The sequence below is a fragment of the Puma concolor genome, chromosome E1, assembly GCF_028749965.1.
Source record: "Puma concolor isolate L17-30 chromosome E1, mPumCon1.1.hap2, whole genome shotgun sequence".
Taxonomy (NCBI): Eukaryota; Metazoa; Chordata; class Mammalia; order Carnivora; family Felidae; genus Puma; species Puma concolor.
This window is the reverse complement of record NC_141680.1, coordinates 40741100-40768693: the sequence shown is the minus strand read 5'-3', so window position 1 is coordinate 40768693 and position 27594 is coordinate 40741100. Positions and strand designations below refer to the sequence as shown.

Genomic DNA, 27594 nt, shown 5'->3' with positions numbered 1-27594 from the left:
AGAATAGCAGAAGATCTGGGCTGCCCACATGTAAAGATGAAAGCCTGGAGGCGAGAACAGGCCATGCCTTCCAGGCAGGGCATGTGTTGCCCCCAAGCTGAGTCAGAGGTTGGGAGGGAGGAGTTGGGGTACACAGTGCCAGGGGCTGTGGTGCCCCCACCCCTATCCCACTTGGGATTCTTGACACCTCCCAGCCCAGGGAGAAGGCCCTCCCCACACAGGAGGAAGGAAACCAGCTTAGCGACTCTCTGGAGGCCTGAAGGACAGCCCTGCACCAGGAGGCAGGCGGGAAACCCAGGAGTCCTGGCGCCCAGCCCAGAGAGTGAATGAGAGAAATACCTTGGAGGGGAGGAAACAGCCCAGAGTGAGGCAGACACATGGTGCCCCCAGCAGCTCCCAGATGTGACCCATAAGGGGGAACTGGCCAAAGGGGCTGGATGGGGAAAGTGAACACATTTCCAAACAAGAAGAGAAGAAAACAGGGCCATGAGAATGGGGGAGGGGGCAGAGCCAGCCTGGCCCTCACCTGCTGTCCTCTCCTCCAGGTCACGGTCAGAGATAGTGTCATTTAGGCCACCAAAGATCAAAGAGGTCCTGGGGTCCTGGGTGGATTCCCCCCTCCCCTAATCTTCATTCCTAGCCTCCTCTGGCACCCCTTCCCCAGGACCAAGCCAAGCCGGGAGTCCGCAGGACCAAGGTGGTGCCTGGGAGGCCTGGACAGTGCCAGGGGCAGCCCTCATACCATCCTCCCACTGGCTTCCCTCCCGCCTGCTCTCAGCCGCCACACATATCTCAGCTGTCCAATCCGATTAGGGCCCCTGTCCAGTGAGCCGGACAAGGAGGCCACTGGGCAGGGGAGAGACGGGGACAAGGACGCTGAGCAGGCATGGCAGAAGGAAGGTGGAGACGGGGCTCAGGGGAGAAGATGTGGAGCCCCAGAGGAAGAAAAGCCTAGTAGAGAGATCTGTCCTCTCTGACCACAGGCTCTCTGGCAACAGCCACCACTGGCATTAGGGTAATTCTGCAGCCCCTAGGGCAATAGCCTGCCTGATTCCACCATCCCCCAGAAGGGCAAGGATTGGGGCGAGGGAAAGCCAAAGCAGAGAGACTGACCTAGATTTAGGAACAGAATCCCATCTTAGAACCCCCACTCCCACCCCAGCGGAAACCACCATTTGCACTGGGTTTTAGAATACATTGTCTTATGGGGCCTTTATGGAGGTGTCCCTATCAGGCAAGCGGGGCTTGCTACCAATAGCCATTTTTACAAATGAAGAAACTGAGGGAGATAGTCTGAGACATTAGTGTGCTGTCTTCCTTGTATTAGCCTCACTGAAATAAATTCCCTTCTTTGTCAAAGAAAGAAAAAAAGAAAGGAAGGAAGGAAGGAAGGAAGGAAGGAAGGAAGGAAGGAAGGAAGGAAGGGAAAGAAAGGAAAGAAAGAAAGAAAGAAAGAAAGAAAGAAAGAAAGAAAGAAAGAAAGAAAGAAAGAAAAAGAGAGAAAGAAAGAAGGAAAGAAAACTGAGGCTTCAGTACAAATGTTCACATACCTGTTCACACTCAGAATCTCTACTTTGCTTCCTGGGTCAAGAGCAGAACTAAGTCTGAAGTCACTCCATTATCCACCCTTTCCTACAAAACCAACCTGTTGGGGATCCAAGGAGTCATGGAGACTGCAGAGCACACCCCACACCTAGATAGAGTTCACAGTTGGGGACAGGGGACATGCAGCCCACTCCACCAGAGAGAGCTAGAGGGGTTCCCCTAAAGTGTGACCAGTCTTTCCTATCACTCTCCTCCCCAGTCGGCTCTGTTCAGAGGTGATATACACACATTCACACAGTTACTCTGACAGGTCATACACCCCTCCTGCAAACCCACTAAACCAGAATGAGATGCCCTAGATCTTCAGAGAGCAGGCTTTGTCAGCCCCCAGCTGGAGGGAAAAATAAGCCACTGTAAACAGTAGGTGCCATTCAGCCCTTTCCCAGAGAGCCTGCAGGAGGGCAGAAGCTTTGGGGTAACACCAGGAGCCTGAGGCTCTGAAAGCCAAGGAGCCCAGGGAGCTGGCATGGCTGGGTGGCCTCCCAGATCTGGTCCACACCCCCTTCCCCAGCCATCTGGGCTGAGCCTGTTCTGGCCTGGGCCACATTCTGGGATCTCTCCCCTTCACTGCACGCAGCCACCTTTATCCAAAGCTTGTAGATTTAAAATCACATGGTCTACACACACACACACACACACACACACACACACACACACACACGTAGTTGGGGGGGGGGGTTCTTTGCAATAGGTGCTGAGGTATTGGCAGTGATGGGGGCTCTAAGCTGAAAGAATGAAAGAACTTTCCCTAGAGGAACAGGTCACCGAAAACTGCTCACAACCTCCACTACCCTCCAGCAAAGCCTTTAGCCACCTAAGTGTGAGATCTGGAAAGGGGTATTAGTTCCCCTACAAGGTGAGTAGGGAGTTGGGGGCAAACCAAAGTCCCAAGCTCTTGGGGCGGGGAGGCCAGGAGGAAGCGAGAGACAAATCCCCCTGGAAGGCTCTGGTTCCTCTCCTGCTCCCTCCACTATCACCCCAGCACTGTAAATTCTCCTGTCGAGGTGAGGTGGGGGAAGGGGGATTAGGCAATACTGCAAAGGAGGGTGCAAGGGCGTGGGGCCTGGGCAGACCTTCCCCCCACTTTCCATTCTTAGCCTGAGATCGGGGAATGCCTGGGAGTGAGCGCGGGAAGGGCGCTGCAGGGTGCGGGGGGCTCCGAGCTCTCAGACACCCCACTGTTCCCAGGCTCCCACCTCCCCGGACCACAGTGATCAGTGGGGGGAGGAGGGATGGGGAAAGCCTGAACTGGCGAGAGGGAAACGACCAGATCAGCAGCGGAGAAGCCCGGCGGAAGGCGGCCGAGGGGGAATTGGGAAGGGAGTGCGCGGTCCTACCTGCTCAGGTGTGTGCTGGCAGGGGGGCGATGGGGTTCCCAGGAGAACCGGGGAAGCCCTCTCAGCTCGATTCAGGATTCCCCCCTGCTTCTGGGTTAGGCTGCTGCAAGAGGCACGGGTTTCCGTTGGGTCCTAAAGGCCACTCGCCAAACAGTAAGCTCTCCCCGCCCTCTTCCACCAGCCCTGGCTGGGTCAGCGGGTGCAGAGCTGACTGATGGGGGGAGAAGGAACTCACTGGGAGAAAGCAGGGTGTCTCAGTCATGGGCTGGAGACCGGAACAGTCCTCAGTCTCAAATACACAGCACATGGATGACTTTAGCTGAAGATAGGATAATATTTGACAAGAGGAAAAGGACATTTCTTCCTTCCTGCCCCTAGCAGATGATTTGGGCTTTGATGTTGAAGATGGGGGTTAAGATTTCCTTCCTTACCACTCCTGTTAAGCCACTTAGCCATTGAGAATTTGGGGATGGAGGTATGCATTTTGGACAGGTGCTCACTCCTATCCCACCCCTCAGAGACATAGCACAATCTCCCCATCCCTCCCCACTATTCCTAAGTACCTAGGACGCCACCCAGGGGAGGGGAGGGCGATTTCCCCACAAGTAAAAGGGCGATGAGACATCCATAGCAGTTGGAAACTGGTAGTTTCATATCCTGGCTAGGGTGTGTGTACCTGGGAGTGTGCTAAAGTGGGCAGACATGCACATACAGATGAGAGTATGAGCAGGTGGAGCTGGGGGGCTTTGGGTTACACCTATCACCAGAAATGGCAATTGTCAGCAGAAGGGCGAGATTCAGAACACATAGGGGTCAACCAGTGCCGCTGCCCAGCCCTTAATCCTGAAACTTTACCAGAATGAATTCAGTAAAGAAAGAGTATTTTCCCAGCTACCATTTGGGATAAATACAAGGGACAGAGGGACCTCTTAGCACAATTAGATCAGCTTCAAGGTTACAGGCCCAGTTTAGGATAGGTGATTTTCCCAAGTACCTCAAAAAGAGGCACTGGGGTTTGGGTTTGGTGGGCCAGGGAAAGGTGGATGGGAGGGCTGCAGAGGGCTGGAGTGAGAGTATTTTGCAAGGAGAATTGCATGCATCTCCAGCAGCAGCAGCAGCAGAGCAGGGAAAGTTTCATGCGGTGAAGGGACTCTGTGGGGCAGGAGGTAGTCAGGGACAGATTCAAGGGCAGGGAGAAAGTATGGCCTCTTCCTAGAAGGGGAGAGGGCAGCAGTGTTTCACCCACATCTTTCTCCCGCTTATAGGAATTACTGAGGAAAGGAGCTAGACAGGAAGGATGGAGGCCCCAGGGTGGAGTCCATGGGGTGAGCTCAGGTCAAGCCTTTCTCCCTAACGTGCCTCAGTTCCCTCCCAGCTGTTAACCAGGGCTCTTGGTTCTTCCCAGGCAGTTAATGAGTGTTTACAAAAGAACTTGGAGATCCTCAGATCTCAGCTGGGCCGCCACTACAGTTATAAAGCCCAATAAGGGCGAGTGTTATTTGGAGAGGGGAGGAGTAGGGCAAGAGGGAAACGCACTCCTCTCTTACAAACTAAGGATAAAACCGAGCCCAGAGAGGAGCGCAAGCCTCAGCTGCCACAGGATATCCTTGTGCCCAGGGACGGAGGTCATGCACCCCAGTACCTTCAACCACCACCAAAGGCTGGCCTCCAGCTAACTGCAGGCAGAACCCAGACTAGCAGCTGGTCTTCATTAACTCCAGCTTTTTTTCACCCCCCACCGCGAACCCAAGGCTTCTGCAGGCCTTAGCTAGAGGGGGCTGCCCTAGCCCGACCTTGCAGCTGACTCGGGGACTGGGGGCACCGCACCAAAGGCCAAGTTACCAGCTGAAAACAAAGTTGAAGCAAGATTCCCTTTCCCCATGGGGAGCAAGGAGAGAGGAAAGAAAGGAGTGTGGGGGTGAGAGGGTGGAGGTGGGGGAATTTAGGGCAAACAGCAGGCAGTGAAGTCAGCTGGATTGAGGCCCAGAAACCCCCACACCCTGGGGCCAAGTCTTACTCCAGCTTTGCTTTCAGCTTGAGTCTTGGCTAGGCCCCAAACTAGGGAAGGCCCTGGCTGCCCCTTTCCGCCTCCCTACCCCCACCCTTATTAAATACACATTTTATCTCTCAGCATCTTCATTATCTTAACTGAAGGAGACAAGCAGTGGATGGCGGCAGCGGAGAGCGCGTCGGGAGAGGGGGGCGGTGTGGGGAGCAGGCGCACCCTTGTTATAAAGTGCTGATCTAGCTCTTTCAGGCAGTGTGGGAAACAGAGGAGGGATCAAAGAGAGGGAGGCTGATTCAGAACTCAATTAGAGCTTTTTAAAAAAGGAGCTGGCTCTCTCCTTTCCCCAGTCTTCAGACAGCCTCTACCCAGGCCCCTTGCACCCAATTAGCTTCTACTGCCAGTGCCTTGGGGCTGGGGTTGAAAATCAAGGGAGGCCAGAGGGCACACCTTCTCCCCCTACAGAATGCACTTCTGAGAAGAGGGAGACCAGTGCTGTTTGCAGCATGAAGGGGAATGTCTTAGAGGGCACCTCAGATTTTCAGGAAGAACCTGAGATCACCACTTTCTTCAAAAGTTACAAAGTGGGACACCAAAGGTGTGTTCCTCCCTGATCCCTTGCCAAATGGAGGCAAAGCTTCCGGCCAATCCCTAGGGACACTAGGTAACATCTAGACAGGTGCCCATCTTCCCAGCCCATGGGTAGGACTCCCTCTCCCCAAACCCGAGGCTTCCTGGGAGCAGTGTGGAAGTTGCCTCAAGCAAAATGCCACTACATCAGAGGGAGCGATTGGTACGCATCTGTGAGACCAATAAACGCTCCACAATGTGTCAAGACACATCTTGTAAGATGGAGCACCCTTCTTTTACAGGGCCCTGCTCCACCTCCGTGCAGAAACACCAACAGTGTTTACCTTCTGATAACTGGCCTCGAGATGGAGGAAAAGGCAGTGTCTTCCTTGGTTCATTTATCCGTCCATTCAATGACTGTTTACTGAATACCTACCAGGTACCCAACGCTGTACTAGGTGCTGGGGACAGACACAAAGGTAAGTAACATCTTGGCTCTTTCTTTTGGTCTCCCTCGGTAGTCAAGGCAACACCTCTCAATAGATATTTTTGAAGATCCTCAAGAAGTATTTCAATCCTACCTCCCAGTTCTTATTGGTCAATCTTAAAAGGGCACTTAATAAAGGCAGGGAGCAGTGGATGGGGGGTGGGTAGCAAATAGAGCTCTGCCAATATTTTTGATCTTTGGGTAGCTTGGACCTCACACACTCTTGCCAGTTAGTTATCTACCCACAGGCAAGTCTTCACTGAGCCAGAAATGTCAGCGGCAGCTCTGGGGTTGAAACACACCAATTTTATTGTGTCTATGTTCTTTCCATGGCAATACCCATCAACACTCTACGGAAGCTTAATCTGCTTCTGTGAAGAAATATAAATCAGGATATAGACACACACCCCACCACCTTCAAGAGGAAGAATGTAGGTCAGCATCTTTGCCACTACTGTATGTGAAACAGGCTACAATCCTGGCAAAAACTAGTAACCACAAGTCCGGCCCATCCCTCTAAAAATCCCACTACCTTCCCATAGCTCTCAGGTTCAGTGAGAAACGCCAGTAAGAAAAGCACTTTCTTCCTCCTCTCAGTCTGCTCTCTGGCTGTCTGAATTACACTTAAGACTTCACTGACAAACATACATCAGCTTTTGCTCCCACAAGGGCAGTGGAAGCCAAGCAGGGACTCTAAGTCTGCTTCACGCATCATTGACAGAACCAACCCTGTTCCAATTGCTGAAGTCTTAAGAGCAGCAATGACCTAGAAATTGACAGTGGGGGGAGAACTGAAGGAAAGGAAACTAACAAACCAGTACACAAAAAACCCTATTTCCAAATACCAGGGGAAAGGGAGAGAAAAGAGGTAGAGGGGAAAGAAATTTCACCCTTTTGAATCTGCAAATGCAATCTTGGCTCAGAGCCATGGAGGATACATAGCAGCCCCACTGCGAGTCAAGCCATGTTCCTGACTCAAGCCCTACAGTTAAGAGAAAGGCGCCAAGCCTCAAACACAACGAGGTGGGGAGGCCGCTCCTTTTTGGGCAGGATCCTACTGTGGACACAGAACAGACAGCAGCTGCCCACAGTGTGGAAACAAACTGTAAAGCAGTCACGTCTCTTAAGGCTGCAGCATCCAATAAAATGTAATTTAAATCAAGCCTCGCATCTGTTCTCAATCCCATTCAGTCTCTGCTTTCCATCAGCCTTCGGACAATCTTTGCAATTATGCTTGTTAACCCTTGTAGCCCCAGACACTCTCAGGCTTCTAGGTACAGAACTGTGTTTTCCACTCACAGATGACCCTCAGAGGGAGGGAGTAACCTGGTAAAGGTGAGAAGGCGAGAACGACATTCAGACTCTCATGTACAGACAATGCTCTGCCACACCCACCGGTGGGTAGTGTTCATTTCAGAGGGCTCTCTCTGCATGTCCTTCTTCTATCCCATACCATCTGCCGTGGCCCAGATCACATTACAAGGATACAGTGGGCAGCATGAATGAAACACTGGCCAACAGATCATTTGTACAATATCAAGTTCCCCAACTCAAGTCCTGTCCGAGAGGTAAAAGAGCTCAGTGAGCACAGACTTGGTCACTGGCTCTGAGACCATTCACATCGCACATGGTTTGCATTCCAAGCATCTGCTTGAGTTATAAAAGTATAGTAATCTCCCAAAGGGATCAAACTGGTTTTCTCCCCCTTCCCTCAAAACTACCCCAGCCCCAAGCCTGCAGTTTTAAGGTAGTCAGTGTTATAATGGTGCCCTCTGGTGTCCCCATCACAAATTACCATTGAATGCCACTGGAAACCAAATGAAGCAAAGGGAAGACTTGAGTAGCCACATGGATTAATTTATCTAATAAGACTGGAAAAATCTGAGGCTCAGATGAAAAGGCTCAGATGAAAATCCAACCCCAAACGAAAGCATCTGGAAACAAGTGGCTTCATCTGAGGGCAGCTAAGACTGTGGGACAGTTTGGGGAGAAATTTTCACATGGTTTTCTGAAAGTCTGAGCTCTCTTGAAATGTGCATGCTTAAAAAGACAAAGGATGCAACTTGAAAATAAATATATTCACAATCCATACAGTTACTGTCCCTTTACCACCCCCACAGCCTTGGGAGTGCCCAATAAGCTCCATGAGTCTTTAAAATGTCACTGTGGGTTGGGGCGCCTGGGTGGCGCAGTCGGTTAAGCGTCCGACTTCAGCCAGGTCACGATCTTGCGGTCCGTGAGTTCGAGCCCCGCGTCAGGCTCTGGGCTGATGGCTCAGAGCCTGGAGCCTGTTTCCGATTCTGTCTCCCTCTCTCTCTGACCCTCCCCCGTTCATGCTCTGTCTCTCCCTGTCCCAAAAATAAATAAACGTTGAAAAAAAAAAAAATTTAAAATGTCACTGTGGGGGCGCCTGGGTGGCGCAGTCGGTTAAGCGTCCGACTTCAGCCAGGCCACGATCTCGCGGTCCGTGAGTTCGAGCCCCGCGTTGGGCTCTGGGCTGATGGCTCAGAGCCTGGAGCCTGTTTCCGATTCTGTCTCCCTCTCTCTCTGCCCCTCCCCCGTTCATGCTCTGTCTCTCTCTGTCCCAAAAATAAATAAATGTTGAAAAAAAAAAAATAAAAAAATAAAATGTCACTGTGGAAGCACTTGCAACACAAACACAATATCCTCCAAAAAGAAAGAAATTCTTTGATCAAATCTCCAGATCTCCACGTGGACTTGCTTATTTTCCTGCAACATCCTTTTTCTCTCTTCTTACTCTAGCCCCAAGGTTCTTTAAAATATGCCAATGTCTGAAGAAACTAAGAGGTATATACAGGCACATTCCACAACATAAATCTTGTGTACTGCAATATAAGCATATTGGTTAGAGATACACAAGAGGTGGAGGTAGTGAATATAATTAAAAAAGGTCTACTTGGTAATTTTTAATGCATAAAATAAGACCCCAAATTATTATTCTGCACTAATATTCATGAATCCATAGATTAAAATTTATCAGTTTCATGTTAAAAAAAGGTCATATTTTCACAAATTACCATTGAATGCCACTGAATGGATAAAGTACTAAAATGAAGACTCCATAGATCTCTAAATGCCAGCTGGATACTTTCAGGTAGCGTCATTAGTATAAAAGGAAAGAATTTAAGGCAATCCAGTAGCTAAGATATTTCCGATTAAAGCTTTGTCTTTTAGAGCATGCTCTACTTCCTTCTCTTCAATCTTCAAAGACACCTGGAAAGAAGAGAAAAGGACTTTTCATGGTGGAGAACTCACAAAAGTCAAGTTTTTATTACACACATTTCTACCATGTTGAACTTCTGTCACAAGAGGCAAGAAGTCAATGGCCCGCAGAGAATGCTTCATTCATACCATTGCCCCATCCTCACAGATCTTTTTTTTTTTTTTTTAATTTTTAAAAATGTTTATTTATTTTTGAGAAACAGAGTGCAAGCAGGGGAGGGGCAGAGAGGGAGTGACAGATCCAAAGCAGGCCCCAGGCTGTGAGCTGTCAGTACAGCTCAGACAAGGAGCTTGAAATCACAAACTACCAGATCGTGACCTGAGCTGAAGTGGGATCATGACCTGAGCTGAAGTCAGATGCTTAACCAACTGAGCCACTAGGTGCCCCCCATCCTCACAGATCTTTAACTCTACTTAACAAAAAAAATTGTTTACCTAACTGTGGTCATATTTAAATCTTTACTTTAGCAAAAGATAATCTCTCCAAAACATGACAATTAAAAGCATTATCACAAAGAAGCAGTTAGTTGTACCTTTGTGAAGCGGGTTTCCTTGTTTTTCTTTAATCCTAAAATGCCCCTGGCCTCCAAGAGCCCTGAAAGTGACAAACACTCTGACTGGTCCACAGCTGCCACCTGCTGTTTGCGACAGATGTTACTATAGGCTTCATGTAACTGGGAGGAATAAGGAAGAACAAAAGTTGTTTAAAAGTTCTATCTTTTGTAACTTTATAATCTTTTTTTTTTTTTTTAAATTGTGAGTTCGCATTTGTAGGTTATCTGAATACCCTAATTTTCCCTCTTTTCAATCAAATCCTCGAAGAGGCACACTGTAGACATTGCCAACAGACTGTACTGTAATGCAGGAGAGGAGCTCTATATATTTCTTAGGGAGAGGAAGAAATGGAGAGGAGGAAATTAATGGGAAATTCTCAACCACAACCCAAGGGAAATAAAGCCAGTTGCCTTTTATATGGTACCAATATTTATTCTTATTGTTAAAAATCCATTTTTAATTCATATCAGTTGGAGCATAATAGGCCTTTTGGACAATATCTGCTCTGCAAAGCAGATTCTCAACTCACCTTCCCCAGAGTGACCTCTTTGATTTTCAGCTGCCTGGTCAAGAGCAGCAAAGAGCAGACCAATATCTTCTGCTGAAGGGGGAAGGAATCTTGTGCCCCTTCTTGGCTCAAAGTCATTCTGTTACCATCAACTTCTGAGATGACTTGGGATATGTGAATAAGACTAACCCTCTTGGGAACCAGTGACTCAGAGGGCGATTTACCTAAAAAGTAAATAAATCAAGCTTAATTAAAATTTTAAAATATCGTGTGCATTGAGACAGATAATACTAAGTTTTAGCTGAAAGAAATTCAAGTGCAGTCATGTGGTGGCAAAAGCGGAGGTTCCAACTCTGTGACTAGAAGCCAAAGGACGAGAGACAATGCTATCCTTAAAAATATGATGACTGGGAAAATTGGGTTTTCCTCTTTCTGGGTAGAACGGCAAGCTATTTTGTCCTGTGGAATGCAATTTAATGTCAGGGAGACAAAATCCACCTCAGGAAAGAAGGACTAGACAGAAAACTACTGTATTCTGCCTTGGAAGTTCTTAGTATCTTGAAGATGAAAAAGAATAGAACCTTACGGCAAGGATGATTGTGCATGGTAATTAAGAAAGGAAAAAGAAATTGTAAGAATTACCTAATATCTTGAATCAAATGAGTGGCTAAATGTGGACAGTAAAGGGAATCCTACATAATTCTTCTAGATAGCCTCCCCAAATGACCTTTGAGGTTTGGTTCACTTGCCTAAGCTGATCTACAATAGAGCAACACTTGAGAAAATGTCATTGGATATCTTAGCAGATAGCACCATCTCGGAGGCGGGAGGTTGGGGAACTGCCAACGAGATGCCTAGGACTGTGGCCTCATTGTTTGGACAGAGGAGGGATTTGCTCTGTAACAACCTTTGCCTAAGTTACTTCCTCAGACCACGTGCAGTCACCCCAAAGCAATTTGCTTCTATTTTGTTACCACAAATGGGATGCTGCTGTGAACTGGCGGTAGTAGAGAAACTGGAGATCACTGATCAAGTAGCTGAATCTTAAAGTTGAAAGGAATTTAGAGGTCTCTTCTTGCTTCCTACCCCAAACAATCCCAACCAGTGATCATCTATCCAGCTTTTGTTTGAATATCTTCAAAGCTAGGGAACCCACATATGTGTCAAAGAAGCCCAGTTACTGCTATTTACTAGAAAGTGCCTTCTTATATTTAGTTGAAATCAGCCTCCGTATAGCTTTCTGGAGCCATTAAAAGCTAATCACACATACCAGAGGTCAAAAGACAGGAATGTAGTTAGTCTGATAATTTATGCCAGAAGCTTACAACCTCCTTTAGCTATGTGTGTGCCAGTGGTGCTCACAGGGGCACTGACAAGCCTAAATGTTATTGCTTCAGGAAAAGGAATAATCTGAAAAGTTAAAGAGAAACCAATAACCTAATCTATGCATTGGTATATATTACCTACCATTAATTAGCATACGCTCTGAATTTGGCTACTTCTGAAATATTTTTATTGATTTCCTTTCAACAAATTGATGAAAAGGAAGGGAGGAAGGGAGAGAAGGGGAGAGGGGGAGAAAAAAGAAAAGAAAAGAAAAGAAAAGAAAAGAAGAGAAGAGAAGAGAAGAGAAGAGAAGAGAAGAGGAAAGAAGAAAAAAGAAAGGAAAGGAAAAGAAGAAAGAAGAGAAAAGAAAAGAAAAGAAAAGAAAAGAAAAGAAAAGAAAAGAAAAGAAAAGAAAAGAAAAGAAAAGAGGGAAGGGAGGGGAGGGAAGGGAAGGGAAGAAAAGAAAGTGAGTTTTCTATGGAACTATAGTGCTAGAAACAATTTTGATAACTCTCAACCACTGCAAGAGTGAAAGAGGAAACAATCAAATCGGACTGTCTTGTTTCTAAAGATTAACACTGGATATTAAAATACTGACAAGATCCGTAGTTCAGGGCCATTTTACATCCGCCATGACTAAGAGAACAAAGCTAACGGAAAGGAAAATTAATTTTGTCATTTTTCTAACAGCCCACTGTAGCAATATCATGTTTGTATCTTCACCCTCCTACACATGTGTAAAGGCTTGAGATATCCCAAGTTGAACTAGATTCTCTCACTGTCTGACTCTTATTTACTGGGCTTTCTTTTCACCTATATCAAGACCTAAAGTGCGCTCAACACAAGAACCCAGAGAGAAGCTGGGCAAGCCTTATTGTCTACAATTTTCATTTCTAGAGTTTAGAAAGAAAACTTACTATGACCCAGCCATTTCTGTAACACCCTGGGGAGCTCATTTCCAGCAATGCATGGACTACAGTACTGACAGGCCAGACTCAAGTAAAGTAGATGAAATTGACCAAAAACAGAAATACAGAACAGGATAAGTGTGGATTTAACTGTGTTCATTTCATCTTTCTACCCCTTTCCTCAGAAAAGTTAAGCTTCCAATTATAAAGGAAGACGGGAAGGAGATAAACTACTTACATTCAGACAGCGGTTTGAGGATAGTCTGGCTTTTGACATCCGACTCTACAATTTCAATAGCTCTCCTATAAAAAAATATTTCTAAAATTAATTTAGGCTGAGCCAAACCAAACACCACACCAAACCACCAAGCTCAAAAACAGACACATGTTTTATAATTTCAAAGCCCCTAAATGAAGCTGGGTTATGTCTCAGCTAAAGGGGACTTAATTGCCTTGAAATAATTTCATGGACCAGGGAATCTGAGAAACTTCAACACTATATGGTTTCCTCTTATAGATGCCAAGTAGGTCATCATACATGTGGCCAATAATAACATTCTGAACAAGGAAAAAATGTCATGGACAGGAGAGAGGATATGTGGGTGGGTGACTGACTACAGAGAGCCAGTACCACCCATACGCACTGGAGCTAAAAGGGGAGTCCTTGGCTACATATACATATGATACATGTAGGCTAAACCACACCAGCCTACATGACAATTGCTCATAGTTGCAGTCTTTACCCAACTAGTTTGCTGACTAGGGGAAACTTTCAAATCCAGGATCATGCCATCTAGCAATAGGCAGAGCTTACTCTCCCACTGCTGTCTCCAAAGTACTTTGCCCACAGGAAGCCATAAGCCAGGCCTGGATCTTTTGCATGGCAGTAGGGGGAGGTTGGACCAGCGGGCCAACACAGCAAGTATCATTTTAATGGACCCAGTGTCCCTACTGGGAAGGAAGAAATTTCATCAGTCAGCACAGAGGCTTTCCCCAGCAGGAGGGGCAGAGGATGGGAAGGGAGAGAGAGGTCTAGAGTACAACTGTGGGGGACCACCAACAGGAGGAAGGGGTGCTCACAAAAGGAAAGGAAGGAAAAAAAAGTCTAAAGGCAAAGATGGTTCAGGTCCATAAATAAACCTGCTTGAGACCAGCTAATGGAAAAGTAAACTGGAGTCTTTTTTAATACAAATGTAATTAACCAATCTATAATCACCACAGGGAGTGCCAGCAACATCTCATTTGTTTCTCCCTCTGTAGGTAATGGACTGATAATGTTTCAGACATTAACACGGTGGAAATGCAGAGCTCCCCACTGAGAAACAAGTCCTCCTTTCTGAGTGTAAAAAGTGGCAGAATGCAGCCTCTTAAGCCACATTCACTTGAGTTACATGAGACAATTAACATCATTTCTTTTTTTAATAAAAGTAGCCGACAGTGCCATAACTCACCTGCAAACATCTAGTGCTTTTCGAACATCTCCTGAAACAGCAGAGACTTTTCGGGCACAGAATTGAATTGCAGCATTGTCCAGAACCTGATCTCTAGATACCTTTGGACAAGACACAGGGGATGACAACATGAAGTATAATATTCCCCCTCTCTGTAATTTAGGTCCCTGATATACATATTTTCATGTTAAGTCTAAACTTGACTGGCCACCCTTTAGGATCTAAGAGATGCCTTTTTTTCTCATAAAGTAAACGGAAATTTCACACATTGAAGCATTCTGTCAGCATGTACTTGAGGTTCATGAATGGGGAAAAAAAGCAATCAGAAATTAGCAAACTAAACTAAAATAAAATCTATTTGGTCATTTTCAAGAGAAAGTTTTTTTCATAGGCCCTATTTTTAAAGGCCATTTAAAAAGGATTGAGGGGCAGGGCACCTGGGTGGCTCAGCCGGTTGAGCATCCGACTTCTGCTCAGGTCATATCTCGAGGTTTGTGTGAGTTCGAGTCCCACAACAGACTCTGTGCTGGCAGCTCAGAGGCTGGAGCCTGCTTCAGAGTCTGTGTCTCCTCCTCTCTCTGCCCCGCCCATGCTCATGCTCTGTCTCTCTCTGTCTCTCAATAATAAATAAACATTAAAAAAATTTCTTTTAAAGGATTAAGGGCACTTGGCTGGCTCACTCAGAAGAGCATGATCTTAGGGTCATGAGTCTGAGCTCCACATTGGGTGTAGAGATTACTACAAATACATAAACTTGAAAAAAAAGAGGAAAAAACAGTATTGAGTGATTCTTCTCTTATTTTTATTCCAACACTGAGGCACCCAATAAACGGAGCCTTGGGTAGAAATTCATATAAAAATGTTCTCACTATGGCCCACCAGAACTCCCTGCTAAGGAAAGCAATCTAAGCAAAAATATTTTAGAATGACTGTTAGGCTTCCCCTCCAGAGCTGATCCAAGGGATACATAATGTGGTACAGTAGGTGGGACTTACCAGATCAAGCCGATCCTGCAAGATAGCAGCTATCTGATTTTTGGTATAAGGTGGGAAGTTCAACAGCTGTGGCTTACATTTTTCTCTAGCTTGAAGCCTCGGCAGAATTCTGTCCGTGAGATCCAGGGTATTAGCAATACCTGAGGAGATAAATACTACCAATCATCACGGTCAAATCACCTATAAGGAAAACTAAACCCTTGGAAAGCTGAACAAGATTTCTAGTTATAATCCAGCATTCTAACTGTTGCTTCTCACTTGCCACCCACCCTCCACCCATACTTATTAGGTAAGATGTACACAGTCACCTTAGAATGCTCTGTTCAAGTTAGGTTTAGAATTGTTCACTAATAAATAGGACCAGATAGTCCAAAAATCAGCGGTCTCTGAAATGAAGTATTATAGCATTTCTATTCAGACTTCACAAAACTGATTTTAGGTTAAAACTACTATTATTTTGCAGTAACTTTCATTTTGATAAGAAAGCAGAAAGCTGGCTTGATATAAAATAGGTGATAGATAAGATGAAGCGATTAAAAAAGAATTCTTTAGAACCATCCTGTAACATTAGCAACTGAACACTAACCAATCAGCACCAATCGAGAATTGCTTAACCATGGCCATTCGAACAGCGTGTACAACACATCCTGCCCTTTGCTGTCCAGCTGATCCACCTCGTCCAACACCAACACACTACATATAAAGAGAAGTGATTAGTATCCATGTTCACCTTAACTCTCCAATCTGTGATATCTGGGCTGACTCAAGTCACATTCCTACAGCTGACACCAGTTTGGAGGTCATAAGCTGTCCTCTCTCCAGTCACTGTTACAATGATAACCCCCCACCATCACATAAAAGTAACATACAGGTTTTTCAAGCAATTAGTTTAAAAACATTTTTTCCAATTTAAAATTAGAACATGTATTTTTCCTCTCTTCTTTCCCTTTAAGCATATGTAACTACCTCTTGTACAGCAAATATAGGAAATGTTCTTTTTTTATACAAACTGATAAATTCAAGAGACTAGAATATGAGTTTGTGGGCAACAGACCTTGCAGATTTTTATAGAACAACATGCAGCAGAGCAATACTTACATCATGGGGCCCTTCTCTGCAGTCATATGGTTTTCCAGTTTCTTCATCATGTCCTTCCCAGCTGGCCTGCATACTTCTTCCTGACAAATCTCCTGAGCAATAGCTGGGAATACAGCCTGGGCAGTCCTCAAGGACATGCAATTCAGCATGATAGTTTTAAAGCCTTTCAGTTCCTTCTAGAAAAATGCAAACATGAGAGATATTTTGCCCTCAGATAAAGGTTTGACGGGACCTAAACGTCTTTGAGGAGTTAAATGCATGTAAGAGAATAAGTTCTACTTTCATTTAGAAAGATTGAGACAATGATGGGGCGCCTGGGTGGCTCAGTCGGTTAAGCGGCTGACTTCAGCTCAGGTCATGATCTTGCGGTCCGTGAGTTCGAGCCCCGCGTCAGGCTCTGTGCTGACAGCTCAGAGCCTGGAGCCTGTTTCGGATTCTGTGTCTCCCTCTCTCTCTGACCCTCCCCCGTTCATGCTCTGTCTCTCTCTGTCTCAAAAATAAATAAACGTTAAAAAAAAAATTAAAAAAAAAAAAAAAAGAAAGATTTAGACAATGAAACTAAAAACATCTTATTTGAGGGAAGACTTCAATCTCCTAAGCATGTCTACTTTTTCTTAACCCTTAATAACCAAGTGTCATTTTAGCAAGAGCTTCATATTTCAGACTTTCAGTGTACCTTGAGGTCTTGCAGAATTCGGCTTAAACAGGCAGTTTTTCCAGTTCCAGGAGGACCAGAAAGATAAAGACTTCCAGCTTTTTTCCCACAGATGTGCTCCCTCAGGAAATTCCTGATGACATTCATCTCCTTTTCCCTGGCAGGCAGCCGATCTGGGACAGCTGTATTCAGGACCAGCTTTGCTTGCTGGTAGCAAGTGCCTGTGTCAAACGTGAAAGGACAATTAGATACAACAGAGGAGACTAAGAAAATCCACTGGGTTTCATCTGGAGTCACCAGCTTGTTTATGAGGCTGTACTAACAGCTGACATGTAAGAACGAACCTTCTTGCTTGAACAGTCTCATACATGCAGATTCTTTCTCCAGTGGACATCTCTGCTCAGAATTTGTTGTAATCTCTTGACCTTTTCGAACTGAGGAATGTATTTTGTTTTGGTGAACTCTGGCTTGTTCTCTTTTGCTAGGAGACTTAATTGTCAGCTGATTGTCAAACACCAATCTGCGCCCCTTAGGTGTATGGAAGCGAGGGGGGCCATTCTCTTTCTTGCCTTGTTTTGGTGGAGAACAGGGTGGCAAATGGGGAGTGTTGCACAGATTATCATCACCTGAAATATATTAAAATCAAAATATGGTCATTCATAGTAGTGGATAGTAAAAGGACTTGGAACATCTCTGCTTTTCTCAGCAAGAGTCAAATTTCCATAATCAAAACCACCAAAATAAAATGCTTCTCATCTAGAAGCAAATACTGGCCACCAGATGGCACACTGAATCTTACCACTATTTGGCAGAAAGCAAACGCGTTTAGTGGGATGAAATTTTTAACATTGCTCTAAAACAAGGTTTGTCAGTCTTGGCACCATTGAGATCTTGGACCAAATAATTCTTGTAGGGAGCTATCCTGTGCATTGTAGAATGTTCAGCAGCATCCCTGGCCTTTATCCACTATGCCACTCCCTCAATTGTGACAACCAAAAATGTCTTTAGATACTGCCATATCACCCTTCATTTAAAAACAAAAAAACAAAAAAAGATCTAAAACAAGACAGGATTACCAACTACTGTTCTAAAACAATCTTCTATTATTTTGCTTCTATTAATTTCACCATTAATGAGGTGAAAGCTTCAAAATACTATATAAATAACTGCAAGGTCATTTAAAACACTGACGACTAAGTTCAAAATTAAGGAACTGAATACCAGAACTGTTAAGCAGTTCAGAAAGTGACCTCAACACGGAGCTTAACTCTGAAGTTCAGTAAATGAATTTAGCAACTATTTTGAAAATAACCAAAGTGAACAGAGTGGTCTTTTTTTTTTTTTTTTTAATTAGTTTAAGAACACAGTGGTCTTAAATGAACTTAGGAAGCTGTTTCAAAGGACTAGGCATCTTATTATTGAGGAAAGAGAGGTCAAGAGCTACCAGTCACAGGGCGCCTGGGTGGCTCCATCAGTTGAACACCCGACTCTTGATTTGGGCTCAGATCATGATCCCAGGGTGGTGGGAATCAAACCCCGAGTGGGGCTCTGTGCTGAGCGTGGTGCCTGCTTAAGATTCTCTCTCTCCCTCTGCCCCTTCCCCCCACTCATGCTTTCTCTCTTTCTCTCTCTCTCTCTCTCTCTCAAACTAAACAAACAAAGAGCTACCAGGCAAAAAGTTGTACTTCTATAATGGATAGCTTACCAAGACGTTTTCTGGGGCTGAGAGGCAGAATTTTTACACAAGAATGGCGTGAGGCCTGGACATTGGTCAGTTCTAGTTTGGTGTCACCAGAAGTTTTAGCTTTGTCCAATGTCCGAGACAGCTTCTTTTTTGGAAAACTGATTGTAGCCTGTGACTGGGATCGGGTTTGAGGCATGATGGCAACACGGCTGGGTACAAAAAAAGGGAACAGGACAATCTGTCAATATGTAAAAAATGAAGGAAAAGTAGCTAACATGGAATTTATAACGATGAGCAACATTTCATAATTATGTGATAACAATATTTTAGCATTCAGTTCTACTTCACATCCAAATCTGAGCAATAATAACAAACACTTGCTGTCTACCTACTATGTGTAAGACGCTGTTATAAGCATTTTATTTTCACTTTAAGGAATCTCTACACCCAGCGTGGAGCTCCGACTCGACCCCTGAGATCACAAGTCGCATGCTCTACGGACAGAGCCAGCTCGGGGCCCCTTAGGCACTGACTCATTTAAGTTTTACACACTAGAGGTCGGCACTCTTACTATTCTTATTTTACAGAGGAGAAAACTCAGAGGCACAAAAGCCCAAAGTCATAACAGGCCAGGCATTCTGGCTCCAGAGCCCAAATTCTTAACCACTTGAGTGATGCAATAAAAAGTTTATCTTAACTGACTTCTACAGGACTTCTAATTCCCTCACTCCGGGCACGGGGTGTGTCTTTATCACCAGGTTGGCCCAGCACCCTGACATATATACGGTCTTCCCTCCACCCTGCACTCAGTCCTCACGCCACACCTTCTCAACCCCACTCCGAAACATCTCCCTCCTTCGACATTCAGCCCCTTTATTCCACGCACGACTGCCAAGCTACTCCCTTCTCTTACTCCGACCCCAGACCTCCGACGATCTGAGCTCTTCTCCCCTCACTTCACCTCGAGCCTCAGGGGGAAGCAGCGGCCCTCGCCGTAGCCGCTCTCCCAACTCCGCTGCCTCCTGGGCCCTAGGCCTCCCCGAGCAATCCTCTCCTCTCCACCTCACAAGGCTGAGTACCTCAGTGTTGGCTCTTTCTCACGTCTCTCGCACAAGGCTTCTGAGATTCTTCAGGGCAAGTTCCGGAATAAACTACACACCAGCTGCAGTAAAGCCCAGCCGCACTCGCGCCAAATCTGCAAAGCCGCAGCTTTACTGCCTCCCGCCAAAGCCCGACCAGGCTTCTGATTGGCTGTCGCTAGAGCGCCGCGCGCCTTGGCCCACGCCCCCTCCTTCACTTCCAATCCAGTCGGAAGGACCACAACCAATAAGAGAGCCCCAGGTCTCAGAGCCACCGCCAGGCCACGCCCATCGAGCAAAGAGGGATTCTACATCCGGGGCCTCCGCGGAAAGACGCAAGGTTGCGGAGGGAGCGATTCTGGGTAAGGCAAACGAGCCGGCCGCAAAGGGCAGCGGGAAGTGTAGTCTTAGCTGCAACGCGACTCTGTTTCCATGCTCATTTTTCCGTGGGAGGTGTAGAGATGTGGTTGCCCCTTCTCACTGGCGCGCGTACCCATTTTCATTATCCTAGTGGTATGCATTTTCAGAGACCTACTACCTGTCATGACAGGGGAAGGGGGGGGGCAGTTCTGTGTGCCAGGCGTGATACTAGGCGCTTTACTTACCTGATGTTCAACCTGCAAGTCACAAAGCGAATGTGCAGAGGGTTAGAGGTCACAGCATCTTGGTGGCGATGAAGAGCTATGAAGAGCTTAGGACCCAGTTTTCCTGACACCCAAACCGAGGTTTTTTTTGTAAAGCTCTACACATACATAAATAAATACACTACACTCCAATCGCAGTATCTCCTTGATTTGTGTTTCAAAGATAAGAAATAGGGCCAGGCCTTTGCTTTCGTTAAAAATAACATCCTGTGCACCTTCTTATCAATTCCATTAATCCACACCTTGTGGGGAGCTGAGAGAATTATGGACCCTTAATTTTAAAACCTTATTTTATGGCTAAACACTGGGGTTTCAGGGCCAGAGAAGACCCCTATAGAAGAAGAGGCAAGCTGAGCTTTTAATGAAAAATATAAATTAAAGGAGTAATTTACAGGCCGGCTTCCAAAGCTAATAACCTCAGGTTCCCTTGAAGGCCAAAACCCAATTCTAGGTGATGGCAGGCATTTATCTTTCATTCTTTAGTTTCAAATGAAATAGAGCAATGAAGCTGAGAAATAGGAACCAATGGTATTACAATCATCAGTTAATTATAATTAGTTCATACAGGAGATAAAGCACAAATACTGAGTGTTTAAGTGTATGCCAGGCACTGAGCCCACCTATTATCACCTTACTCTCACAAACATCGCATTAAATTGGTGTTATTTTCATTTTGCAAATGAGGAAACTGAAATAGAGGGCTTGGGTAAATTTGCCCAAAGTCACACAACCAGTAAGTGGAAAAACTGGCATTTGAACTCAGGAAGTCTGACAGGAGATCAAATTCTTGACCACTTAAATACAGGGGGAGGTATTAGATGCAGGTCCTAAGTAAGAAACCTTCTGTGTACTTCTAAATAGGAAGGGATGGCGGTGCCTAGTTGGCTCAGTCACAAGAGCTTATGACTCCATCTCTGGCTGTGAGTTCAAGCCCCACGTGGGGTGTAGAGATCACTTAAATAAAACTTCAAAAGTAAATAAATAGGAAGAGATGGTGAAGGAGCACATTTTGGGAAGGCTCTCTAGGAGCTGGAAACCCTAAGTGAAGAGACTAACTGACGTGAATGGAAAAAGTGTTACCGTAGAATGGAGGCTTTTTGACTTGATGGTATTTCTGATCTCTTAATAGAGCGATAGAACCCAGGAAGCAACATTTACTGTTCATGTATTTTGATAACCTGGCCACCTAAGAACTGTCCTTAATAACCTGAAATGGAAACATGTGTCCAGCCAGCTTTAAGGGGTAGTGGCAAACAACCTCCCTCAGTTACAGTGGGCTAGAGGGAGCCCAGGAAGCAAGGAGTACTTAACATATACATCTTGCAGGCTATGAAAACACCCACCAAGAAGAAAAACAATGGTCCAAAATAAGCCTACAAGATTAAATGACCACCGTGGAAGCAGGCAGAGAATCACAGAATGTCTGGATTGAAAGGTCCCTAAAAGGTTACCTACATGAAGCTCTCCCTTTCCGATACTACAGGAACATGCTGCACATGCCACCAGTTTCTTGCTTCTGTGCCTCTGTCCTTGCTGTTTCCTCTGTGTGGAATGCCACACACCATCCTCCCTCCCTGGCTCCCATAAAGCCTTTTAATAACCTACATAGGTTTCTCCTGGCAGCTGTCCTGAAGTGTCCTCCTAGACTCTGAGCTCCCTGGAGGCAAAGACCGTGTCCTATTCATCTTCATATTGTAGGTCCCTGGCAGAGTAAAGTATACAATACGGGCCTGCTGAAAGAACGGAAAGGACATTCCTGCCAACTGGATATCCACCTTTTTCATGAACACTTTTTGTGGCTGGATAGCATAGAGTCCTTTAAATTTCACACCCCATAACCTAGGAGTGGAAAATTAATTCAATTATGTGTAAAAATGATCCAGACTGGGCTCCAGTGCTGTCATGATGTCAGACGTGAAGCATTTCCCTGTAGTTCTCCTCTGGGGTGGTTAGGGTCCTGAGGTTGACATTTTCCTTCTCTTACCTCTGTCTGCAGAGTAACAGAAGTCAGAGGCAGGCAGCATCCTTGCAGCTGTGGCTGGGCGGGGCCAGGAAATACTTAAACAGGCACATTCACAGTAAGCAGCTGTGTCTCAGTAATAATGACAGTTGACACACTGGAGTCCTTATCACCTGCTTAACTGATAACACAGTAGCATGAGGGAAGGAATCAAATCACACTGGAAGGACCCATCCAGTGCATAACATCCTTGTGTGTGCACCCATGCGTGCACACACACGCACACGCACACACACACACACACACACACACACACACACACAGACTAGCAATACCATCTCAAACAGGACAGAGAAAACCTTACAGGGTTAGGAAGTGAAGCTGAGGGTCATTCACACAAAATCTATTTGAGGGCTATTTAAAGTCACAGGAGGAACAATTAAATCAATAAATAGGTAGTTTATTAATCATATTAATAACAATGATGGGTCAAATAATCAGGGATTCAGCCAATCTGTTAAGTATGGATGAAAATGAAAGGAGGCCTTTCCCCCCTCCCTCTCACATGTTTTCATATCTAAAATTATGTGAAAGTGATTCATACACACACCCATAATGAATCAGTATGGGAAATAATTTCAAGACCTTTCCTAGTGATGAAAAGTGCAAGGTAAGCTCATTAACTCTTGGTGGTGATTATGTCAGCTGACCACAGTAAGCAGAGAATGTCTGGTTCAGTTTTTACACCCCAAGTCAAAGTTCAAGAAAGCCAGCTAAGATTTCAATGCAAAAAGCAGGAAAGGGAAAAAAAAAAAAAACCAATAAAAATAGACACGCATAGTCTGTCTGCTCTGCCCCCACCTTTTCTTCCATACCTCAGTCTGAGACTGCCATGCAACACAGGTAGAAAGAAGCTTAAGAGATAGAAGGAGAGGACAAGGCCAGAGCATCTCCTGGGTCCCCTGAAATCAGGTAGGTGGCAAACATTGATGACCAAATCTATCAGAATCACCCAGGTGAGCATGGCTAATGAACTGTGGTATTCAAAACAGCAGGAGGGGAGGAGGGAAAACCCCTCCAGCTACCAGATGCTTCCGCCCAAGTCAGTGCATCTACCTTCTCAGAGGTCCTAGTCAAACCACTACACTCACTGGAGGCAACGGATTTTCTCCCCTCTCTATGCCACCACTTGAGGCGGCGTTCCAGACAAGAGTACACAGTTTTCAGGTTTTTGTTTTTGTTTTTAAGCAAGGTTTAATTAAACTGCACGGCATCCAGAAGAAAGAAATGTACCAAAGAATCCAACCTGAGACCAGACTATACATTGTGGGGAGGGAGGGGGCAAAATCACTGCTAATTGGGTGAGGGAGCACTGTAATTGGAGTAGAACTCCAAAATAAGTCATACAATAAATTATTTTTTAAAAAGAAAATAAACTGACCCACACGCAAAGATGGACAGACACACACACTCACGCACGCCACACGTCACTCTAGTCTTTTATTCAGTGTTGACTATGACTTTCACACTGGTCCCCGTGGGAAAGGACAAAGGTTAGACATGAGAAAAGAAGGCTTGGCCCCTCTGCCACCAGTGGAATGAGATTTAAGACAATTAGAGGAAACCCACTAAACTGTTAGAAACAAGAGTAGAAAGAAGGAAACAGCAGTTATCAAGGAAGATTTTAATTGCTTCAAAGGGAGAGAGGAAGAAAGCAGAGAACTCTAACACAAGTAAAGGCACAATGACCGTGGAGTTGAATGGAACCAAATCCTTCCTTCAGTTAAAGTTATCCTTCTTTTTGTATGTATCTTGAAGGTGGCTGTAATTTTGTTACATTTTGCTTTTAAGAGATGAGTCTTGAAGGCAGACTTGTAATGCCTTCCATTCCCTAAATCAGGGTGTCTTACAGAAAGCCACCTTGACCACATGGCCAGGGACTGAGATTCAGTAGGGAAAGAAAGGCTACAACTGGAATGTGAAGAATTGGATTTGCAGTTGATCGTAGGTTGGGTTTCCAGAAGGACAGACAGCTCAGTGTAGTGCCATCAAAGGGCCTCAGATGCCCTGTACTCCACCCCCAGAGCTTTGCGGAAGGGAAGGACCCTGGAGTCACATTTCTCCCCCACTCCCATAAGCACTCAGCCTACAGATTATTTCAAGTGATCAGGAGAATTAAAACACACCCCAACCCTGAGTTGCTCTGTAGCAAGTCTATTTACAATTTTTTCTCACCTCTCCCTGGAGGTAAATCTGGGCTTCAAGTTGGGAAGCTGTCGGGGGAGGGAAGCCCCCAGTGCAATGGCCAGCGGCTAGTCTCCTTGCGTTTGCCAGTTAGGAGTGCTGGGATGCATTTCTGGAGACAGCAGCCTCACATCCATCAGGTGGGGTAGCCCTAAACCCACACTCTGGGAGCCCAGGCTGTGAGGATGATAGGGTTCTGCAGCTGGAGGAAATCCCCACAACAGAAAAAAACCATACCTGGAATATCAAAGTGATTCGATCCAGGTCTGGTGACCAAAAAAGAGGGAAGAGGGGCATCTAGCTCATTTAAAAACCTGGAAGCCACTGCTCTGCTTCCCAGAAAGGGTGGAAAGAAACAATTAAGTTTTTCCCACTAGAGAAAAACATCATAAAACCAAACCCGCACAAGGGCTTTTAACACAGATTCCTGATGCTTAGTTAGGCAATGTCTCTTCCTTCTGGGAGGGAATAAGGGGGTTAATGGGACTGGGCAATAGTCTCAACATGAGACCACCCAATCTTCCACTGAAGAGACAAAATTCCCACAAGCAGATAAAAAGAGCAGTTTAAAAGGTGAGAAGTTTTAGTGCTCTTGCAGCCAGCCCACCTTAAATCTATTTTACAAGCTTTTTACAACATATAAAATAGATCAATAACTATGAGGATCACATTCCCATTCTTCAATAGTAAATATACATGACAATAAATCTGTTATTAACAGAGGGACCAAATAACGTATAAGGCAAAAGACATTTAAATAGGTACTGTGCCATCAACATGCTCTCAAGAAGAAAATCCCTCTGATTAGATCTAGGCCCAGGCCTTTTTTCATGAGGCCAAGAAAATGGGAATACAATCAATACCCATGTGACACAGCCCAAATGCTGGGGAATATGAGGGACAGCAGGTCACAGAGGAGGAAGATTATCAGCCCCAATGAAAAGCTGGGGTTTGGCTTTTACTTGTGATACTCATTTTGATGCTCTATGTTTGAGTAAAGGAGGAAAAAAAAAGATATACTTTGATAACATTGTACAAAAGGCATCAACTCCCATTTCAAAAACAAATGGGAAGACTTCACAGTCCAAGTTCAGTAACTGGTCAACATCTCCCTGGAACTCTGCTGCAGAATTAACTCTTGTAACTCTTTTTCCCTCCACTAGTGCCCTGTCTCAGCTATCCTGGCTTCAGGATGCTAGGGATATACTGCTGGGAGGTAACTGCTAACAGATTTGAAAATAAAAATAAAGAGAATGATTAGAAAAGTTTGGTGACAGACCTCACCATGGTTTGTCCCAAGGGCCAATGTAGTCCAGGGGATGACAGAGGATAGCAGACCCCATACAAATAACCCAGGTTGAGAGCTCTCCCATCTAGCACTGGGAAGACTTGGGTTTCACTGGGCACCAGGCACAGATCCTTAGTCTGTGATCTAACAGATTAGAGAGGTCCCTAAGGCAGTTTAAGCCTGTTGATGTACCTGGTGATAATTTTTAATTGACTCTCCCCATCCATTTCAAGGAATAGCCCTGGCTCTCCTGCTCTAACTCCAAGCTTTGAGCAGTCTCTGCACTTGGCAAGAGCTGTAGCAAACCAAACCAACCCATGTGTAGAACCCAGGAGCCCCATCCTGCTGCTGGAGAATGGTGAAGTCCCTGTTCCACCATCCAAGCTCAGTTCCTACCTAGACTGGGACCCATTTCCTCTGTGCCCTTTAACCAGGACTGGAAGACAAAGAAACATATTGCTGACTGCCAAGGAAGATCAATTGGACTGAAGCACACCTCACCAAAGTCTTTGTGCTTCTTGGCACAGAGGAATCTTTGACTATCCCCATAAGCTTCCTCACCCTTCTCTATTTGGTTGTACAACCCCTTCAGTCTTGGGAAAGCAAGTGTGGTGGAGAAAGGAACAGAAAGAACATACTCAGCCAGATGGGCTGTGAACTTTGGAATAAGTTGGCCTTAAAGTCCTTCGAAGTCCACAGAGCTGATCCCTTCCATGAGGTGCTTCACCCTTCCCTTGTCATCCTGGAGCACCCATGAGGGGCTGAAGTTTCTGAGCAGGACTAAAAGGGCCAGGTGTCAAGGCCAAGGCCTTATCTTCCCATCTCCCATTGCAGGTTTTGGAGTATGTGAATCTGTAATGAATGAAAAAATGGGACTTTTCTCTTGAGGGAGTGGGCAGTGCAGAGAGGAAAAACATCCCTCAGCCTCAGCACCCTGAGGAAATGGGCAGGGATTCCCAGAGGATGCAAATGGCTCCTGGTCCCTTTGCTGCACAGAAACTGACTAGCTCTAAAAGGATCCCCAGTTTATTTCACCCTCTCTTCTTATTAGATGTTTAGTTCAACTGATTAGTATTTAGTATTTGTAATATCCAACTTCTCCCTGGGGTGGTGGCATGGGGTGGGGTGAAAACAAAACCAAAATACCCCTAAAAAGAAAGCAGAACCGTTTCTTTGCCCTTTTTTCAAACATGACCTTTAAAACAGATCACTTCTCTGCAAATTCCTTTCCTGTTTCACTAAAAATGCCCACCCCCCAGAAGTCCTGGCCATGCCAGCCTCCTGAATGATGAAATAGAATATACTCGCCAAGCCTCCCCCACTGTGGGTAGGAGAAGGTAGGAGTACCATTCTCCACCCTGCTCCAACAATGAGTTCATTCATCACAACAAGGCACCTTTCCCCAAAAGGAAAGCAGGAGACATGGAAGCTTTTTCCTCATCTGGCTAGCAGGGCTTGCAAGAGGAGGGATGGATGCAGGGTTTGAGACCCTCCTGTCAATATAAAGAGTCCAATCACCAAGTCTAGAGACGAGATGCATAGATGGAGGTGAGTGGGGAGGACGCTTGGTGTCTAGAGGTGGGTTGCACTGGAGAAACACGTCAGGAGCTCTCATGCAGGTTTCAGGGGAATGGAAGGGACCATCTGAGCACAGGAGAGGGTCCATCCTTATCCTGAGGAACAGGACCAAGCCAGGCTTCACCTGAGAATGGGTGGCAGAGGTGGGGCTCCACGGGCAGCTGAAAAATATAAAAATGAAAACCACATACAGAAGGTCAACCACCAGAGCCTGAATAACCCAAACATTCCTGAAATAAGAAACAGGCTCTTTAAGCTAACCTTTAAAATTTAGGGATTGGTTTTGTTGTTATCTTTGTTTTCTTAAGAAAACACTGATGAGGAGAAGCAAATTTTAACCTAAGAAAAACACACCAATTCTACATTCAATGGAA

The 27594-nt window shown here is 45.5% G+C and overlaps 2 protein-coding genes and 1 long non-coding RNA gene across 14 annotated transcripts in view; 1 reads left to right on the top strand and 2 right to left on the bottom strand.

The window, feature by feature from the left end:
• The window catches only part of CDC6 (cell division cycle 6), a 41113-nt gene extending 18704 nt beyond the window's left edge, over positions 1-22409 (bottom strand). The window contains exons 1-13 of one of the 6 annotated variants that reach the window (XM_086687239.1): positions 19507-22103; positions 18449-18636; positions 17088-17369; positions 16765-16964; positions 16089-16264; positions 15577-15683; positions 14991-15130; positions 13996-14096; positions 13761-13880; positions 12783-12847; positions 10332-10534; positions 9781-9921; positions 9043-9238 (exon numbers count right to left, since the gene is read on the bottom strand). In XM_086687239.1, coding sequence (XP_086543365.1) covers positions 9149-9238; positions 9781-9921; positions 10332-10534; positions 12783-12847; positions 13761-13880; positions 13996-14096; positions 14991-15130; positions 15577-15683; positions 16089-16264; positions 16765-16964; positions 17088-17369; positions 18449-18623 — 1800 coding nt within the window. In that variant the 5' untranslated portion in view covers positions 18624-18636; positions 19507-22103 and the 3' untranslated portion in view covers positions 9043-9148. Of the gene's footprint in view, positions 1-8901; positions 9239-9780; positions 9922-10331; positions 10535-12782; positions 12848-13760; positions 13881-13995; positions 14097-14990; positions 15131-15576; positions 15684-16088; positions 16265-16764; positions 16965-17087; positions 17370-18448; positions 18637-19388; positions 22104-22134 lie in introns of those variants that run through there. The other 5 variants (XM_086687234.1, XM_086687235.1, XM_086687237.1 and 2 more) reach the window with 5 other exon arrangements.
• On the top strand, positions 2093-17204 carry LOC147574348 (uncharacterized). The gene is made up of 3 exons (XR_015244149.1): positions 2093-2461; positions 5820-5996; positions 16908-17204. It is a non-coding gene; the product is annotated as an uncharacterized LOC147574348 (long non-coding RNA).
• A 140-nt stretch (positions 22410-22549) lies between the features above and the next one.
• Positions 22550-27594, bottom strand: part of WIPF2 (WAS/WASL interacting protein family member 2) — a 50119-nt gene continuing 45074 nt past the window's right edge. For all 7 annotated transcript variants that reach the window (XM_086687245.1, XM_086687244.1, XM_086687249.1 and 4 more), the window contains one exon: positions 22550-27381. In XM_086687245.1, coding sequence (XP_086543371.1) covers positions 27341-27381 — 41 coding nt within the window. In that variant the 3' untranslated portion in view covers positions 22550-27340. The remainder of the gene's footprint in view (positions 27382-27594) is intronic.